The 19,363-nt window shown below is 36.0% G+C and overlaps 1 protein-coding gene across 1 annotated transcript in view; it reads left to right on the forward strand.

Annotated features, from left to right (window-relative positions):
- Window positions 1–19,363, forward strand: part of LOC124606283 (glutamate receptor ionotropic, NMDA 2B-like) — a 727,746-nt gene that overhangs the window by 641,347 nt on the left and 67,036 nt on the right. Inside the window, exon 13 of the mRNA XM_047138265.1 lies at window positions 16,036–16,101. Coding sequence (XP_046994221.1) covers window positions 16,036–16,101 — 66 coding nt within the window. The remainder of the gene's footprint in view (window positions 1–16,035; window positions 16,102–19,363) is intronic.

Here is a 19,363-nt window from a genome sequence, read left to right on the forward strand (position 1 = left end):
ACACACACACACACACACACACACACACGCAAAGATAAAATGTAAACAAAATTCAAATTTGGAGCCGAACTCTCTGGTAAACAACTGAACACTGACTGGGCTGGGACACACAACAACCACAATCACACTGTTTTGCTGAAGAGAAAATTATACGGAGAATAAAAGGGCTTTCCACATGAAAACGCAAGTAAAAACTAATATAGGCATGAAATATTGCAACAAACTAAATTACAATCTAGACGATAGGTTAACTCCCAGCAAAGTTTCTCATCAACATCGTTTGCTTGCATATGGCACGCTACCTGTAGTAAATAATACACAAGTGATCCGGAAAAATCATGCACACCAAGTGCAAAGGTATTAACAAAAAGAAACGAACTATTGTTTCAACTAAACATCCACATAATTTAGTAATTATTTAATAAAAATGTTCACATTACAGAATAAATAAAATGGAAACCAACTGATGATGGCACAGTGGTGCTGAAACATGTTTGCGTACTGAGAAAAACGGTGTTTTGCATAACTGGCAGACCTCACATCTTACAATGTCCACAGTTGAATTTTCCATTGTTTACGAGTTATGACAGGCTGATGAAGACAGAGTATTACTCATTATTGGAATTTGCAGACAAGCATTTAAGTTATGGTGCAGCAGGATGCATTGCCTTGAGAGCAAAATTAATCTGCAGAGAAATAATCTTGTAAAAATTGGCTTCTTAAATGTGAGAAAGTTATTAGACTGGGCAGAATCTTGAGAGTAACTGGACTGTACAAGGTACAGAGAGTTGGGTACAATTCTTAAGAAATAATTGTTTGTGTGATATAAATTAAGGAGATCTGAAATGCACACGTCAAAGAATACATTTTGAAGAGCACTGATGGATAACAACAATGTAGGAAAAGATAGATCAGTACTTACTGTAAAGTGACACATTAAGTTGAAGATAGACACATTTAAAAGACACTTACATGTAAGCTTGTTGTCACAACCTTTGTCAGGGAAAGAAAGAAAAATGCACACATTCATTCACACATGCAAGCACGCCTCACACGTACATGACTGCCAACTCTGGCAGCTTGAACCAGAATGCATCAGTCGCAAAGGGGCTAAATTATTCTGACACCAGAGTTCAATTGTGTCAATAAATTATATCATAATTTCTTGCCATAAGTTCCTTAACTCAAAATGCTCCATTTAGAATCCTCTATCATAATTTTGACTTTAATTGATTGGGACACCCCATACAACAGAGTGTATACAGTATTATCAATGTCACTACCTCACCCACAAGACATGTGTAGAAGGAATCACACTCCGTAGTTATGTCTATGAATGTTACTCAAAAGCTACATTCTTGGATACTCACAATATGTCCGTAGGTCTTCACTGTTTGCTCTGCTAATCCTGCTTGGTAAGGATATCAGACAGAGGAACAGGATTTAAGAATATGTTGAAAGATGATTGTATAAGTGCATCCTTTGTAGATGCATTACAGTTTCCAAGACTTTCATCCATTGAATCACAGCCTGAAATCTGTTTCCCAACAACTGGATGTATCTGGTTTACTTTGAGTCACTCTAGATGGTAACTACTGAACATTTTGTGTCACTAACTTACTTTATGGCTTATAGTCAAGAGTCCAGGATAGATTTACTCTATTGTAAAACTACATTTAATGGGATTACGGAAGTGTCCGCTTCCACCTGTCTGCTTTGACCCATGATGTCATCAATATGATGGAAAAAAAAAAATGAAATGAGCATTTGGAGTCATTGGCCGGGAGGTCCCACACGGGGCAGATCCAGCCACCTTGGTGCAGGACTTATTACATTCGTCACCACATTGGGTGACCTGTGTGCCGGATGGGGATGAAATGATGATGAAGACAACACAACACCCAGTCCCTGAGTGGAGAAAATCCCCATCTCAGCTGGGAATCAAACCTGGGACCCTTAGCATGGCAGTCTGTCACACTGACCATTCAGCAATCGGGGCAGACAATACGATGGAATGGCTATTCTAAGCATCTCCAATATGGTGCCTATGATGTTACTACATACACATGGCAACAAACACGAAAATACGTATAAATAAGACAGTAACATCTCCCTCCAAAAATATGATCAAACTAACAGGACAACCGCAGGAAATTGGGGACTTTAGGAGGGGGACAAGCTAAATATAACAGTAAAAAAAACACACACCACGACCCCAAAACACACAAAACGATGACCAAAAAACAATAATAAAAAAAAAGAAAAACACCTACAGGAATCGGACACTTCCCTTGACCTCTATAGCTCAGCTGCAGCTTACGATATCAAAACAACGACGCCTACAGCAAAAACTACGAAAATTTGAAACAGAATTTCCCTTGACCACAGCTGACAATACCAAAACACCAAAACCTACATATAAAACTACAAAAATTGGAATCAATCATTTCCTTTGACCTATATAGGTCAACCATAACTATTGATACGAAAAATCCAACACTTACAACTACGAAAAACAAAACCAAAACCACAACACATCAAGAAGTCAAAAGTCAAACATCCATACGTAAATTAAAACACATTCAATACACAATAAATACACAAAACATTACAACTCAAGAAAAATGGAGCCCCAAAAAATCAACTACGTACCACCAACAAATTTTGGCACTGGAAAGGAGGTTGGCCATCCCAAAAACACACACACACACACACACACACACACACACACACACACACACACACACACACGCACGCACAGGGCGCCATTAAGCACAACAAGACGACATCTACAAACACAACCAACTCATAAACTCCGAGCCATAATGACGTCACACACAACACCCTTATTTCATGGGGTCAAAGCAGATGGGTGGAATCTGATGCCTCCGTTGACCCCATTTAATTGTATTGAGAGTCAACTCTCAGTCTCTGAAGCAGGTGTTGAAAATCTGTAAGAGTGGCTCAGCAATTTCGTACGGTGACCTTTCTCTATACATAACTGTACACATGTACTGATTTTCTTTGCAACAGTTTCAATGGGAATGAGCTTACTTTACTGACTGTTGACTAGAGAAGTGATTACTTGCCCAACATCTGTTTCAACAATCCCTGGCACAGATTTGCAAGTGCAGATAAGAGATGGACCAACATCTGGTGGGCTACTACACCCTCTAATCAACTCCACATTATGAAGGAGACTATGGCTGCATAGCATTCCTCCTTCAATTCTTCATGCAAGGAATCAGTTCTCCTATGTTGCCCCAGCACTGCCGTAACACATTAATCCATAGATTTATTCTATGTAATGAGTCACCCCTGTATTGTGAGACTTACAGATGGTAGCTCACATCCTGGTAGAATGCCCCCTCTTTTTGTCTCTCCATGACAAACATGATCTTCCAGATTCTTTATCTCTAATATTGATGGATGACACATGAACAGTTCAACTGGTTCTTCATTTCATGTGAAAAAAAAATCTTGATCTTTTTCAGATCTTATGTTTTAAACTGCTTTTGACATGACGTCAGGGTAATGTGGCTTGGAATGCCTACCACTGTATGCAGGGCCCAGGTGGATCTGTGCTCCTCCCTCCATAAGCCACCATGGTCATCCTTCTATGATTCTGTTTTTAATTACGTTTAAATACAATTGGACCCTTTTTCTATTTCACCCTATTGTACATTTTAGGAGTTCCTCTTCTTATAGCACTCTGATGAAAGCAAAATCTTGAGGATTCCTGAGCCTTGAAACTAGCAGATGACAAAAATAAATAAATAAAATAAAATAAAAATGTTTGAACTGGTTTTCATGCTTCCTTCAAAAAAGTGGATTCTAGTTCCATCTTTAACACTTTCACTACAATGGACTGGGAATGGGATGGTTGTGGGAAGAATGCCTCCCACAACATGCTGAGCCCTTGGTAACATTCAACTGTGCCCTCTCAGCTACTGACCTGATTGTTTCTCTCATTTAATCTTACTGCCATTAGTCCAACTGGTGTTCATTACATTTTTGGAATTTTAACTTTTACTAACATGGCTCTTCTCTTCACATTGCTAGAAGCAATTGTTTGTTTTATTACTGTCTTACCATTGCATAGGTCGATGTGGGTTGGAGAGGAGATAGATTTGGGAGAAGTGTATATCACTGCAGATAAGCCCTGGGAGCCTCTTGCCTTCCCTCTGGCATGTAGATTAACCAAACCCATTTACTTTTGTGATGCATACAATTATTTCTCATCGCCAGCATTAATATTCCTTTCATTGCCTCAATTTTAGCAATCCTACATAGTACTACAATTTTACAATTTGATCGGATTTCTGGTTGATGGTTGATGTGACCAACTCCAGATGTACTACCCCAGGAATGACAATCTGGTGACCTGCATCAAACTACCACCCATTACAGAACTATTTAAATGTTATCAATAAAAATAATATAAATGACGATTGTCAATCAGTACTTCATTTGTTACTTTCTGTTCAGACAACATCTGTGCAATAGAAGGACATAATGGCTTTTGTCTGTCAGCAACTCATCTGTTGAGACAAACATCTGAACTCTCACTCCAGAAGTATGAATTTCTTCTGCAAGCAACAATATGGAATTGTAAGAAAGGTTTCCACTAAGTCCAGAAACTTGGTATTTATCTGTTTTCCAAAACTGGTACTCCAGCTGAAGTGAACACCCTGCATTGTGGGTACAAAGACAAAGTATGGGAATACTTTGTAGAAGCTCATCCACTCTTTTAAGTCTTGTACAGCAAATTTTGGCCACTTATGCTGGAACTGTATGCATTATTGAGCTGTTCTGAGCACTTTCCTTTTTAAGATTCAATGGGGCTGTTTCAACCCATTTTGAGTGTATGGCAAAGCACAAAAGACTCATCTAAAATATTATGAATAAAATTACTATGAATTGCACCATAGGCAGCATACACTGTGTCAGATATAAACAAAGCACAGTCTACATATATAATCTGACCTTGAAATTGGAAATAACTTATTAGTTATTTTTTTGTATAATTCTGGTTTTTGTTAAATGAACTGAATGTACATTAGCTCTTTTTAAAACTTCTAGATGAAAGGTACACATCATAAGTTCTCACCACAACCCTGAATAAAATGATGAGATCCAATGACAGTCTACTGTTTACCTTTTTAAACTGAATATACTTTTCCTACATTCCTATAGATCTGAATTTATATATATATATTTACACACTTAAAATCACTTAAAGCTGCATAGCAGAAGATACTTTCTTGCTCTACTGTATGTATATTTTGTTGAAAATACACCGATAGAGTATGGGAATAAGGGTCGCTCATGTGCCTATTGTTGAGCTGTTCTTAGTCCTGCTCCACTTCCATTCTCTCCACAGGGTCTTTATGTAGTTTCACCTTGTATACTGTCCTTATGTTCTTGAAGTTTCTGCTCACTTCAGCAGTATCCCAGTATGACTGTACAAGTCTTTTATAAACAATTTTGCTAGTGCAGTAACTATAGCTTCCTTATATCTTACCAATGAATCTCAACCTGCATGCAGATTCCTTGGATTTTCCTTCCTGGAAGTGAATATTATAGCTCCTACTTAAGATAAGACTCTGGTTGTTCCTCACTTTTTTGACCACGAAGACTTCTCTGGTTGTTTCTCTGTAGTAATTCCTTTAATACTAGTATCATCAACTGCACCCCAGTCCAAATGGAAACTTCCAAAAGACAATATCTGTTAATAACTGATAGAACTATTATGTTAGAGGTAACCAGAACACTATGATTCCTATTTTGCTTTCTCTCTTGTATAATAATGAAGCAATGGGTAGAGTTTCAGTTGGAACTTCTCATACAAGCATTTGTAGTTAATTTTTTGTTAGTTTCCAGTAGTGTTTCCAAAACTGGTGTGCATTGATGTGTTGTTAAAACAGCATACTGTAACATTTTTAACTCTGTAAACATTGCTAGAATCTTTGTATGATGTAATGCAGCCGTGTTTAGGAAGTGATGTAATGGAACCAGCTGTACAGAGTCATCCACATAAGCTTAACTTAGTTTGAAAGGTGGTTTGACTGACTCCTGAAGAGGGCTAGTTTCAGCTCACAGCATGGCCATCCTGATTTAGGTTTATTTTCTGAACTCACTGACTAAATAGAGTGATCTAAGGATCTGGCTTTGAAATAAATCACATCATGTTTTCTATAGTCAAAAGGTACTGAGAAGTGCACATTCTGCAGCAATGTGAAAGTTCCATTCAGCAATAACAGTATCATCTGTAGTAGTTTCTGGCATTCAGTACAATCATTCTGTTGACAGGTCCATAATTCCCATAATTCCTCATATGAGAACACTTGCAGTCTTATTGAACATTATCATATGGTGTTAAATTATTAGTTACCGAAGGTCTGACTCCAGATTTCAAGTCAATAGTAACTTGTTTTCACGATTCCAATCAAAAGCCTAGTTTATTCATGATGCACTGTAGACACTAATCTTGGTCTTGTCCCAAGTTTCAATAAATTCCTTGTCTGGTGTGTATACTTTTCACGTACCACTTTAAACAAAATTGTTTGATCCCTTAAAGTATCAGAGATTTCAGAACTACTTTTTCTGTACTCGTCCTTGATCACACCAAAACATACAAATATCACACAGTACAGATTTAAACTACTACTTGGATATAAAGAGCGATTAAACATATTTCATCCTCTAACATACATAAATAGGGAGGCACTCTTATCTCTTTCACAGTCCTAAATCTATGACTAGTTTTTTTTTTTTTTTTAATTCTATTAATTATAACACAAAGTGTGAGAAATTGAATGAAGAACCACTACAATAAATAACTGGTGAACTTTTTACTTCTTCACAGACTAATATTCACAATATATCTGCTCATTACCGATGATAAAATAATAAATAATTTGTATAGTGAGATCTAGACAATTCTGATTATACACTAGCGCTCTCTAGTCAACTGTCATTTTTTACTGTTATTATTGTATGGTTATCTTTTCAATGTACTTTAAAACAGGCTTCACTGCCTTTTGCTACACTGAATTTTTGTGAAGCATGTACTTCACATATTTTTCAAATGAAAACTTGTCTGCTGCAGCATGCATATTACATATTTGTTGCAGAGTATATCTCTCACAAGCTTACATTTGAGACTTCATTTCTTACACCCTATCATTTAAAATTGTGTGCATTTTGCTGAAATCTCAAAGAACATTTATGTCATCATCATGAAGCTTCAATCAGGCATGCAAAGCTTTAACTATCACTGCCTTTGCTATACGTTTTGCTGAAAGGTTCCCTTTGGAAGATTTATGGTACCGTACATGAAAATTATGCATGTCATTTATTGTATTGCTAAGGGTTGCTACTAACATCTCGTATCTTGCAACCAAATCAAGTGATTACAATTAATATTACTGCTTATTTCAGGGAGCACATAATTGATTCAGTAATGTGTAAATAATCATTTCTGAGTATGCAATATATTGCAATTCATAATATACACTGCTATCAAACTTACATCCTCTATTTACTAGACTTCATCAGCTCGCAAGTAAAAAGAGATTAAGGCAATAATTGATGTAAAACACACATAAAACTTTATTACTGCACAATAAGAGAAAAATTAGAGAAATTTAGAACAGCTTGCTGCAATAAACAGACAACACAGTTAATATCTCTTTACATCTGCCTGATTGGTAATAAAACTGCAGAATGTAAGTTCCTGGGAGATACTGAAAATATGAACTTCTGATAATAGGTTGCAGATATCTGTCCCCCACTTCTCCCTTCCCCCAAATCCTTTCCTCGATTTGAGGTGGTCTCACTAGTTTGCCTCGTTACAACATCACACTAAATCAAACTAACAGTTGTGATATCAGATGCTTCTTTACTTTTGTCTTTGTTGCAATCATTCAGTTTGCATGGAAACTCTTATCACTTCTCCTCTCTTTCATATTTGCAATTGTCCTTATGAAAATTACTGAATTGTGTCACTAGAATACCTCAAAAATTCTATAATGCAGGGGTGACATGTTAATTTGTATTTGCTGGTAATCAAGGATTTCTTTCATGTTTTAAGTGCTCCAGAAGAATACTCTCACTATTAAAGAAGACAACTCAAACACCATCATCAAAACTGAGCTATTTGTTGCACATTTTTTTACACTTCAGAATACTGAAAATAAGTTAGTTTGAAGTAATGAAAATAAAAGTTTATGATAGCTCTCTTCAACAACAATTCCATCATGTGGTTTGATCTTGTCATTGACAATAACAATATTTGTGATAGTGAATATGCATTCAAGAAGTGGAAAGCAAAGTTCAGCGCTCAGATTTTATCTAAAACAACAAAAACCTGGAGACTCATGTTAGACATATTAGATTATGAAAGTCAACAGATAGAGTGAACAGAAGCAAGCTTTGGAACATCATGGGAAAACAAGAGTATCCAAGACATTTAATACAATTAATAAAGAGTTTGTATCAGAATGCATAAATTTCAATAAACAGAGAGAAAAAGAAGACAGGACCAATAAATATCAACAGAGGAGTGTGTCAAGTGTGTCTCCTTTCAACTGGAATACTCAATATGTACTTGAATGATGTTGCTAGACAGTGCAAATGGAAAGTTAAACAAGGTGTCAGTTAATACCAGGACACACACGCAAACATAAGCACTCTGCTCTTTACTGATGACCAATCAATTATTCAGAAGACAGAAAATGAATTCCAGTTTACAATACATTGCCTAGTCCAGTGTATAAAAACCACCATCTAAAAATTTCAATAAAAGTGATTGAAGTAATGGTCCTCAAAGGAGAATTTCCACTACTCTCCAAAATAGCAATAGATGAATAATTGAAAGACAGATGTTGCACTTTCCGGTGTTAGTCTGCAATATTAACTATGAATATGAAAATTATGCCACTAACAAATTTAAAAAATACCAATAATATGTGGCAAAATATGCAGAACACTGTGTGACAAGGAAGGGCACAAGGTAAATTTCTTTGGAGTAATTGATACTTCTTTTCTAACAGATGGAATAGGATCTTGGATATTAGCTACGAAGGACAAAAATATAGTCAACTGAAACAAAATTTATAAGGAATGTTAAAAACATGCACTCAGAGATCAAACAAAAAACAACATTATATGTGAAGTACTAAATATATATACTGTACAAATGAAAAAATCTAGGAAGGTTGTGTAAAATGAAAACAACATGCCACTCTTATGGAGGGGGGACAGGTTAGTTAAACGGGTAATTAACTGTAAACCAGTAGGTAAGAGAGATGTAGGATGACTGAGAAACAAATGGTGCAGGTGAAGCTGGAACAGGCTGTAAGACTACTCCATGAAGTGTTGAAAAAGACCACAGTATTATGAAAAAGTAATTAATTTACAAAATTCCAATATGACATTACTACATCATTTCCTATATTCATATCATATCACTGACAATCTTTCTGAGCTGCAGTACATTCCTAGATAATCTATAATATTTTTCTGTGCATTACATTACATAGGTGTGAATATTGATAAATGTATTGTCACAATGTGCTGCAATCAGAGATTCCAAATATTATGGCAATGAATCAAAGAGCACCTGGATATATTTCTTGAGATTCTCTTTCCAAGATGTTTACATGAGAGTTGGCAAACCATCAACAGTGATTGCTGGAGAACTGTGATAAATAAGTTGAAATATCATGGTATGACAAATCATTTTTGGAGACCAATCATTCTTCTCCAGTCAACTAATTCTCATCTGTTACTAATATTGCATCTAAGCTTAATGGAGTATACAGACACTTGGTTCCACATTCACATTCCATTTGAACTCAGTGAGTTTGGCATAAAATTAGCCTGTCCAGGCACATTGTAGGCCTACTAAACATCAAATGGCTCTACACGTCTTCCAATTTCAGTTTAGTTGTGTCATTCTTCCTGGGTGTTGCAATCTACACAAATAGCAGTATGCATCTATAAACATTTGTGTGAACATTTTCAATCTCATTAACCATTAATGTTCAGTACTGATTACTGTGGATTGGAGGAACATTTGCATAATTTGTTTTCAAATCTTATATAAAGCATGCTCACTTCTGATAACAGCCTTACTTTTTAATATTCCACTTTTTGAAGTCACTGAATATTTGTATGTGGCATGACCAAAAAGTAATGAGAATTTTGTTTTTCTTAAAGAATCTTTATTTATTCACAAACATCTACTTTGTCCACTTCAAAGTAATCTCCTCAGATATGACACACATGTCAGTGCTTTTTCAGTTCTTAGAAGCACTTCTAGAACTCACTTTTCATCATAGTGTTCAGTTCCTTTAGTGATTCTGTTTTTATCTCATCAGTGATGGTGAAATGACACCCTTTCATGGCTCATCTCCACCTCAGGAATAGAAAGAAGGCAAAGGGGGATATATCTGGTGAATACAGTGGCTAATTCAACATAACGGTTTTGTTTTTCCCCCAGAAATATTGCATTGAGGTGTGAGTGGTAGCATTATCACAATACAATTTCCACGAGTAGTTTTGCCACAGTTCTGGTTGTTGTCTTCAGATTTTTCATGCAGACAGTCTATTACTTCCATGTAATATCCCTTTTGACTGTGTGACCATAAGGCAGAAACTCATTATGCACTATCCAATTGCAATCAAAGACAACACTGAGAAGAACCTTCACATGTCATTTAACGTGTTGATTTTTTTCAGTCTTAGCCCTTCGGGCAGTTTCCAATGGGACAATTGGGCCTTGGTTTTGATGCCATACTCATGTAATAAAAAAATTTCTTTTACTTTTTAATCACACCTTGTATTATAGTGTGTCAGACTCCTCCATTCATTTTATCTTGGAAACTTCACAAATTTGAAATCTGAAAAATACCAGTTTGTCATATTTCTTTGATATCCTTGTTATTTGTTCATTTCTCATAAATTTTCAGCTGTACATTTAGGACTGTTGTCAGTACATGAATGTACACAGTTATGTAAAAAGTATTTCATCTTTATTTTGTTGCTTTGTCAATATTCAATTTCTGCATTGTCAGTGGGCAAAGTGAATATGAAACAAAGATACACCAAAAAAATTGAAGTCTCCAACACACATATCATATCAGAAAAGTGATATTTGCAACTTAATGGAAATTCCTGGATGTAGCAACATGTAAAATAAGAAGGTCAATGCATGGAGCACAGAAATGCATAGCAGAAAACAGCATTTACACTAGCTTTCAAGCACTAGCTCTTTTTTTTTAGCAATGGTACACTCATTCACACACACACAACCACCTAAATGCATACTCCAGTGGCCACATAAAGACCATTTGTTTATCTGACTTTAATAAATACACTTTAAGACAAAAAAAAAACAAGAAACGATTTACCATGAAGGAATTATCTTAATGGGATGGAAATCAGCGGATGTGATCTAAATGTACAAACAAATAAATGATTACAATTTCAGAAAAAATGGATGATTTATTCAAGTGAATTAACTTCAGATATTGAGCAAGTCAGTAACACATTGGTCCATATCTGGCTCTTATGCAAGCAGCTATTTGGCTTTGCATTGATTGATTGAGTTTTTGGATGTTCTCTAAGGGATATCATCCAAACTTTTGTCCAATTGACATGTTACACCATCAAAATCCCGAGCTAGTTGGAGAGTCCTGCCCACAATGCTTCTAACATTCTCACTTGGGGAGAGATCCAGTGACATTACTGGCAAAGGTAGGATTTGGCGAACATGGAGAAGCTCTCACCATGTGCAAACAGGCATTATCTTGTTGAAGTGAAAGCCCAAGATGACTTGCCATGGAGGGTGACAAAATGGGGCGTAAAATATCAGCAATGTACCATTGTGCTGTAAGGGTGTCACAGATGACAACCAAAGGGATTGTGCTATGAAAAGAAATGGCACTTTGGCCATAAGGGTGAGTCCGGCCTGTCCGACTGCTTAGCCTGCCTATTTGGATAAAAATAAATAATGCACAAATGGTATATTCTTTGCTGGGATGACAATGACTTCATTCATTTGTAGATCAAATAATACAGAAGATGCAGTGTACGCAATGACAAACTTGAGAGAGAATGAATCAACCTCTTGTTGACTCATTACTAAGGGCTATGTACAATCACAGAACTAAACATAGAGCAAAAATGAACATATATGTTATTACAAACTAAGAGTAAATGGCACAGAGTTTATAGACAAAACACAGCACTTCCTGTCAGCCAGCACAGAACTACTTTTACAGCACAAAATTGAACACTCCCAATACAACACACACATCAAACACTCATGCACTACACTATACAGAACTGCTGGCCACAGTCACTACAACAGCCCTCTTGCTGGAAGTAGAGCACTATCCAGGAAGCACTTTGTTTTGTGTATAAACTCCATGCCATTTACTCTTAGTTTATGATGATATAGATGTTCATGTTTACTCTATATTTAGTTATGTAATTATGCATAGCCTGTAGTAATGAGTCAACAAGAGGCTTATTTGTTCTCTCTTGAGTTTGTCTTTGCTTACACTGCATCTTGAAAAATATTATTTTAAAGGCAGGAAGACATTTTATTAACTTTATAATTACACCCTGGATACGAAAAAAAGACACATTTACTGAAAAAAAAACACAGAAGTTACACACAAGCCAAGAATTAAAATATTGACAGCAGAGTCATGGAGCAACACATAAATATAGACATCAAGGATTTTTTTCTTTTCTTTTAACACTTCCTCCTAAAGAAAAAAATCATGAAATTATTGCTTTGTCTCTTGCATGCCAATTTCTGAACATAGAAAATTAAATTGAACTCGTTCAAGGGGTTTCGTCAAAATATCTGCCAACTGGTTGTGTCCTTCAATGTGTTCCAAGAAAATCTCACCGTTCAGATATCTTTCACGAACATAGAAATGTCAGACCTCTATATGTTTAGAACGTCGATGATATTCTGGATTTTTTGCTAACTTCAATGCACTAGCATTGTCAGTGTAAAGAACTGGAGGCTGCCCCGACATTTCCACTAATTCTGATAGCAGACGACATAACCAAACTAACTCTTTCGCTCCTTCACTAGCTGCAATTATGTCTGCCTCGGTTGTGGATGTGACCACTACTTTCTGCAACTGACTTGTCCATGACACTGCACCACCTGAGTACTTTGCAATAATTCCAGTTGTTGAGCACCTTGTCTGGTTATCACCTGCGAAACCTGCATCAGTGTAAATCTTTAATTCTTCTTCGGTTTTGCAATACTTTGGCATTCTTCGGACGGTCAACCAGCACCCAAGTATTGTTTTTCTTTAGTGATTGAAGTTCTTCACTGATAGCTTGCATCCATTCTTTCTTCTCATTTGACTGCAATATTTCTGAAAAACAGTTTGGATCTTTGTATTCAAGTTCATCAACTTTTCTTGCCATATAAAATTCACCACTTTCCATCCAGGTTGGTTTTCTTCGTTGTCTTTTATTCTTCTGTTTCTCTTCATTAGAAGATTCAGCAGCTTCTGCTTTTAGAAATTCTGTTAATTCTTTATTTTCATCAGATTCACTCAACTCTTGACTTTCTCTAGAATCGAGAGTGCCAAATTTTTCTGGAGTTTGGCTTCCTCCAGAAGTGCACAGCCTAGAAGATTTACATTGGTCATCTTTAGATGAATTCGGATAATTAAATTAAAGATTTTCTGTATTATTTGATCTATGAACAAATAAAGTCATTGTCATCCCAGCAAATAATATATTGTTTGAGCTTTCTTTATTTTTATCCAAACAGGCAGGCTAACATGTCAGATGGGTCAGACTCACCCCTATGGCCAAAGCACCACAGACCATCATTCCTGGTTGTCAGGCTATATGGCAGGTGACAGTCTTGTCACTATCCCATCACAATCTGGGGTGTCTCCAGACAGGTCTTCAGATTGGAATCTTATTGACTGGAGTGGAAATATTTTCAGTGGTGAGTCCTGCTTCAAATTGAGCCCAAATGACAAGCAAAGAGGTGTAAGAAGATGTCCCAGACAGGGGCGTGACACCAATCTGTCACCTGCCATACAGCCCAACAATCAGGAATGATGGTCTAGAATGCCATTTCATTTCATAACAGGAACCCTTTGGTTCTCATCCACAGCAACCTTGAGTACAGCAGTACATTGATGATCTTCTATGACCTGTTTTTTGCCCTTCAAGACAAACCATCCTGGCCTTAAACTTCAGAAAGATAATGCCCACCCACATATGGTGAGAGTTTCCTCTGCTTGCCTTCATGCCTGTCTTGGCCATCAAGGTCACCGGACCTCTCCCCAATTAAGAATGTTTGGAGCGTTGTAAGTAGGGCCCTCGAACCAGCTCAGGACTTTGATTATCTAAAGCACCATTTGGACACAATTTGACATCATATTCTCAGAACACCCCAAAACTCTTATCAACCAATGCCAAGCCAAACAACTGCTTTCATTAGGGCCAGATGTGGATCAACACATTATTGACTTGTTGAGTTTGTGAAGCTCTCTCTCTTTTGAATAAATCATCCAACTTTTCTGAAATTGTCATCATTTGTTTATTGGTACATGTATATCACATCTACCAATTCCCATCTTATTTGGATAATTCCCTCACAGTGCATTATGGTGTGTGTGTGTGTGTGTGTGTGTGTGTGTGTGTGTGTGTGTGTGTGAATGTATGTACTACTACTAGAAAAAAACCAGTGCTCAAAAGCTAGTATGAATTTTGTTTTCTGTTATATATGTCTGTGCTCCACACTTCAATCCACTGTAGTGAGGTTGCCTTTATCATATTTTACATATTTTTAAATTGGATTGTTATCAGATATTCATTTGGAATGCATTTAGAAAAATATGTAACAGATAACCTTTATAAATACAGAATATTCCATTTATTAGATTTCCATTATAAATCCACTTTAGATATTTTATAACTATTTCTGTAAAACATTTACTTGAGTAAGGCATAGTGAAGCAAATTTTTGTCAAAATCATTTATATATTTAATTAGCTTTGGAGTCAGAACAAACATGCAGTTAATACCAAGGTACCTCACAAATGTAGTTCTGTCAGACACACTGTGATTTAGTTAGTTTCATTAATTTACCTTCTTCAGTCTGAACATGATGAGTCACAACAGCAGCAAATAAGATTTGAAACAACTAAAAAGCTCATAAAATAATGAGGCAGGTTCATAACAGTTGAAATACCTTTCAACTGTTTTGGTTACAGTAGATACAGAGCCACTTGTTTATCTGACTTGAATAAATATTATAATTTGGCAAACATAAAAGTGCTTCTTTGTCATAAAGATGAAAAATGCAGTCAATTTTTTGTGGAAACTCATACAATCAAATTAACACAATTACAGTGTCACGATATTAAGGGAAACTACTTCTTCTGACAAATCTATCATCATGCTAACAGATACCCAAAAATATAATATTTCACTTGATATGTAGAAGAAGTATACTGAAGCATTTAATAGCTGTTGAACATAACATTTCTTCTTTATGACACAGAAAAAAAAAAACATTACTCACTACTGAATTTGAGAAATGACTGAAGATAACATCATGAAATTACTGTTACTAAACATCTATAGCTTCTTTTAGTTTCATTTATGACTTTTTTTCACATTTATGCCAGTTATTACAGAAACACCTTGAGAAGTAATTTTTAAAGCTCTGTGACAAATATGCATGAAATTTACCAACCTAACAGAGATTTGAACACTGGAAGAACATAAGGAATGGACATATACTTGTCTTGTAAATACTTGGAAGAACACAGGACACACTACAAGAATGGAATGCATTTTCTATGACCATCATAAGGCAGAATGTAGCACTGAAATGATTTAGTCTTTCCTCCTGATTCATTAATATGCAAGCAAAATGGAATTCTTAATTCTTGGTTTGAGGCATATGCTGAAACTCAGCTAGATCTTCGCTAACTGGAATGTATGTGTGTCCATCATGCACTCTGGCAGAAAGAAGAAACGAGGCAGAAGCTGGGCATCCTGTTTGAATTGCAACGAGCTGCCTGCAGATCGTCAGTAAGTGCACAGACACTTGCACGGCATCCTACTATCCAAAATCCTCATAACTCATCACAATGCAACATCAGAAAACTCTGGAAGAAAACATTTTAGCTTAGATTATTTGTTACAGATGGTGACTCATTGCTTTCATACTCAAATGAAGAAAAACATGAAAACTGTAATATTATATGATCTATAAATCATCCACGTTACCTAAATTTGCCAGTTAACAGTTGTTGTGCTGCAAATTTTCTTTGGCAGTATTGTTTTAGGGTGTCTAGGGAGATTTACTTACAATTGTGTTACTTTTGTAGTGCAATGACAATTTTACAAAATGTATTCATTCTTAAAAGAGTATTTGAGTCCAGATGTTCTGCCCCAAACTGAAAACATATCCAATTTTATTTTAAACATTTAAGTAATTGATTAAGTATCATCATATTCTAAGTACTATTTAACATATATTTCATAAGTCTCAGTAAGAGGATAAACATTGAGGAATGTGGAATGGGCCAGTTACATATTAGCAAAAACACTGTGACAGATCATCATTATGGTTTACATTATCCATCAGTAGTTATTAATGCAAATATAATTGGAAACATATGTTAAGTATGCATATTTCAAGTAATAATAAGTTACGTCTTATTCCACAGATAGAAAAGCCATTACTTTTGAAAAAAGCAGCTGCTTTTCTAATCATACTATTGCAACTTTTTTTTAATCAAGTAGCGAAAGCTGTTATGTAAACAAAACAGCACATTGATGTTACCATCTCTAAAAGGTAACCAGGGTTGTATCTATAATAGAGTGTGGGAGGGACCATAAATTAATACAATTTATTGATACAGAGGCTGATAGATTCGCTTCTCATTAATTCTAAACTTATATTGTACATCTGTGTAGTATTTTCAGAACTTTTTGAGCTCAACAATTAACTGAATTCTAAATTCTTAACAGACGTACAAATTTCACAGAAAATGGTACAAGTCTAAGAACATTTTTCTTTTATCATGATGTTTACTGTATAGTCAGTTCCCTCTATCTCTTTAACATACTCACAATTAACAGCATTAAAAGGTAAATATATTGTATATACAGTGTGTGTCCGGAAAGTAAGTTGAATGATTTTTTTCCTGCCAACCCAGAAGATTGCAGTTCTGCAATTGGTGGGGGAAAAGTTGGTGGGCAGTCTTGGAAAGGTAATGTTTCCGTACCAGTTGCCTGCTGACTGTTGCCCAGTGTGGATTTCTCATGTGTGTGCTTGCATTCAAGTGAAGTAACAAGAGATCAAAATGCCAAAATTCACTGAACAGTGACATGCCATTGAATCATTGCAGATGTAGATGAAACAGACAAAGTGCAGAGTGGCACATGAGGGCTTCCCTGAAGCAAAACAGGCAAGGATGACAAAAACCTGGGTGAAAGTGAAGCTCATCTTTTTTTTATTCCAAAGGCAATGTCCATTTGGAGTTTGAGCCGTGGGAACAAACTGTCAGTAGCTGATTTTACTTGAAAGTCCTTGAAAGGCTGCAAAACTGGGTGGTCCTTGCCAGGAAGGAGATTATTGTAAATAGGTGACTCCATTATGATAACATGCTTTCCCATACTGCCTTAATTGTTAGTGAGTTCCTGGCAAAGCACGGTGTGGCAACAATGCTCCAGCCACCATGGAATACTGATAAGGCACCAACAGACTTCTTTTTGTTTCCTCAAATAAAGAGAAACATTAATGGCCATCATTTTGGGATGGCAGATACCATGGAAGCCACCAGGATGAGGTGTCTGAAGGATGTTCCCATCAGTGTGTTCCAGGAAGTCTATCAGAGATGGCAGAATCACTATAAAAAGTGTACTGATGCCCAAGGATGCTATTTTGAAGACTACTTAACATTTGTACTTTTATTTCAATAAATTGGTTTTTTTACGGATTTATTCAACTTATTTTCTGGATACATCCTGTATGCTAAGATTCCCTAAATGATGAATGTATGATATGTAACCTCTGAAAACAAATAATATTCTCATGCCCTATTCCTGTATAGCAAATATTCTATTCAATTAAGTTACATTTCCCCTAAAAATAATTGTATGAGACAATAACAAAGTCAAACTTAAGTTTCCAGTGGCTTTTTATTAAGAAGATGAAAGTGAAGCCAAAAATGATCAGGGCACCCTTCAGCTCTTGGGATGGCAAACTGCACTTAATGGGTAGGAGTATCTGCATAGATTAAGAAGTCCTGGTAATACAGAAAGTAAATGAGGAAACTATTGTGTTAAGGACACAGACAGTGGCCATTGGAAAAGTAACCTCTAATTAAGAATATTTCATGATGATCCCTCTTGGGCTAACTAAACTAAAAAAGGGTGGCCATGAGGTAAAGGTTTCGCAACCATTGAGAGTGTAACACCCTATGTGTTAGAGCAGTGGTAGTCAACCTGGTCTGTATCACCCTCTACTGTGCGCTCCAGCTTTCATGATGGGCAGTAGACAGTATAGGTTTCAAAAACATTTTCGTTAGGTTTCATAAAATTTTGACATAAGGTATTTAGTAAGCAATTACCATTGTACCAGTATGCTTCAGCTTGCTGTAACTTTGCTCTATGAATTTTATAAAGTAAAGTTTCTAGACTGTATGAAAATATAGATTGCTACTTACAATAAGGAAGACACATTAAGTCACAGACAGGCACAATAAAAGACATTTACACAAAGCTTCCACTATAAACAGCTGTAGCAGAGGTCAGTGAGGTGTAATGGAAATAAGTTAAAGACATTTAGTCAGGTGAGTAGAGGATAATACCAAAATGTTGTAACAGGTGCAGGATTCATCATGAATAGGAAGGCACTGGTAGTGAGTTACTATTAAAAGCTTAACAGTAGGATAGTTTTCAACAGAATCAAAACCAAACCAACTTCAGCATCTCTAATTCAGGTACACATGTGAATTTTACAAGCAGAGAATGACAACCTAGAAAGTATGTGAGGGAACTGAATGAGTGATTCAGAATGTAAAGGAATTTAAAGCTGGAACATTGTAGTAGGTTAGGAATTCAAAGCACAATTAGGCGGAAATACAGGCTTGTCAATAGTAACATAAGGGAAACAAAACTCCTTGAATTCTGTAATACATTTAAACTAGTAATACCAAATGCAATTCTCAAAAATCGAAAGCAGAAGAAGTATACAGGAAAATTGGAAAAAGACACAGGAACACACACAACTGTGTGTGAAAATACCAACACCAAGGATGAGAGATGTGGTTATAATGAATTT

The sequence above is a fragment of the Schistocerca americana genome, chromosome 3 (assembly GCF_021461395.2).
Source record: "Schistocerca americana isolate TAMUIC-IGC-003095 chromosome 3, iqSchAmer2.1, whole genome shotgun sequence".
Classification (NCBI taxonomy): Eukaryota; Metazoa; Arthropoda; class Insecta; order Orthoptera; family Acrididae; genus Schistocerca; species Schistocerca americana.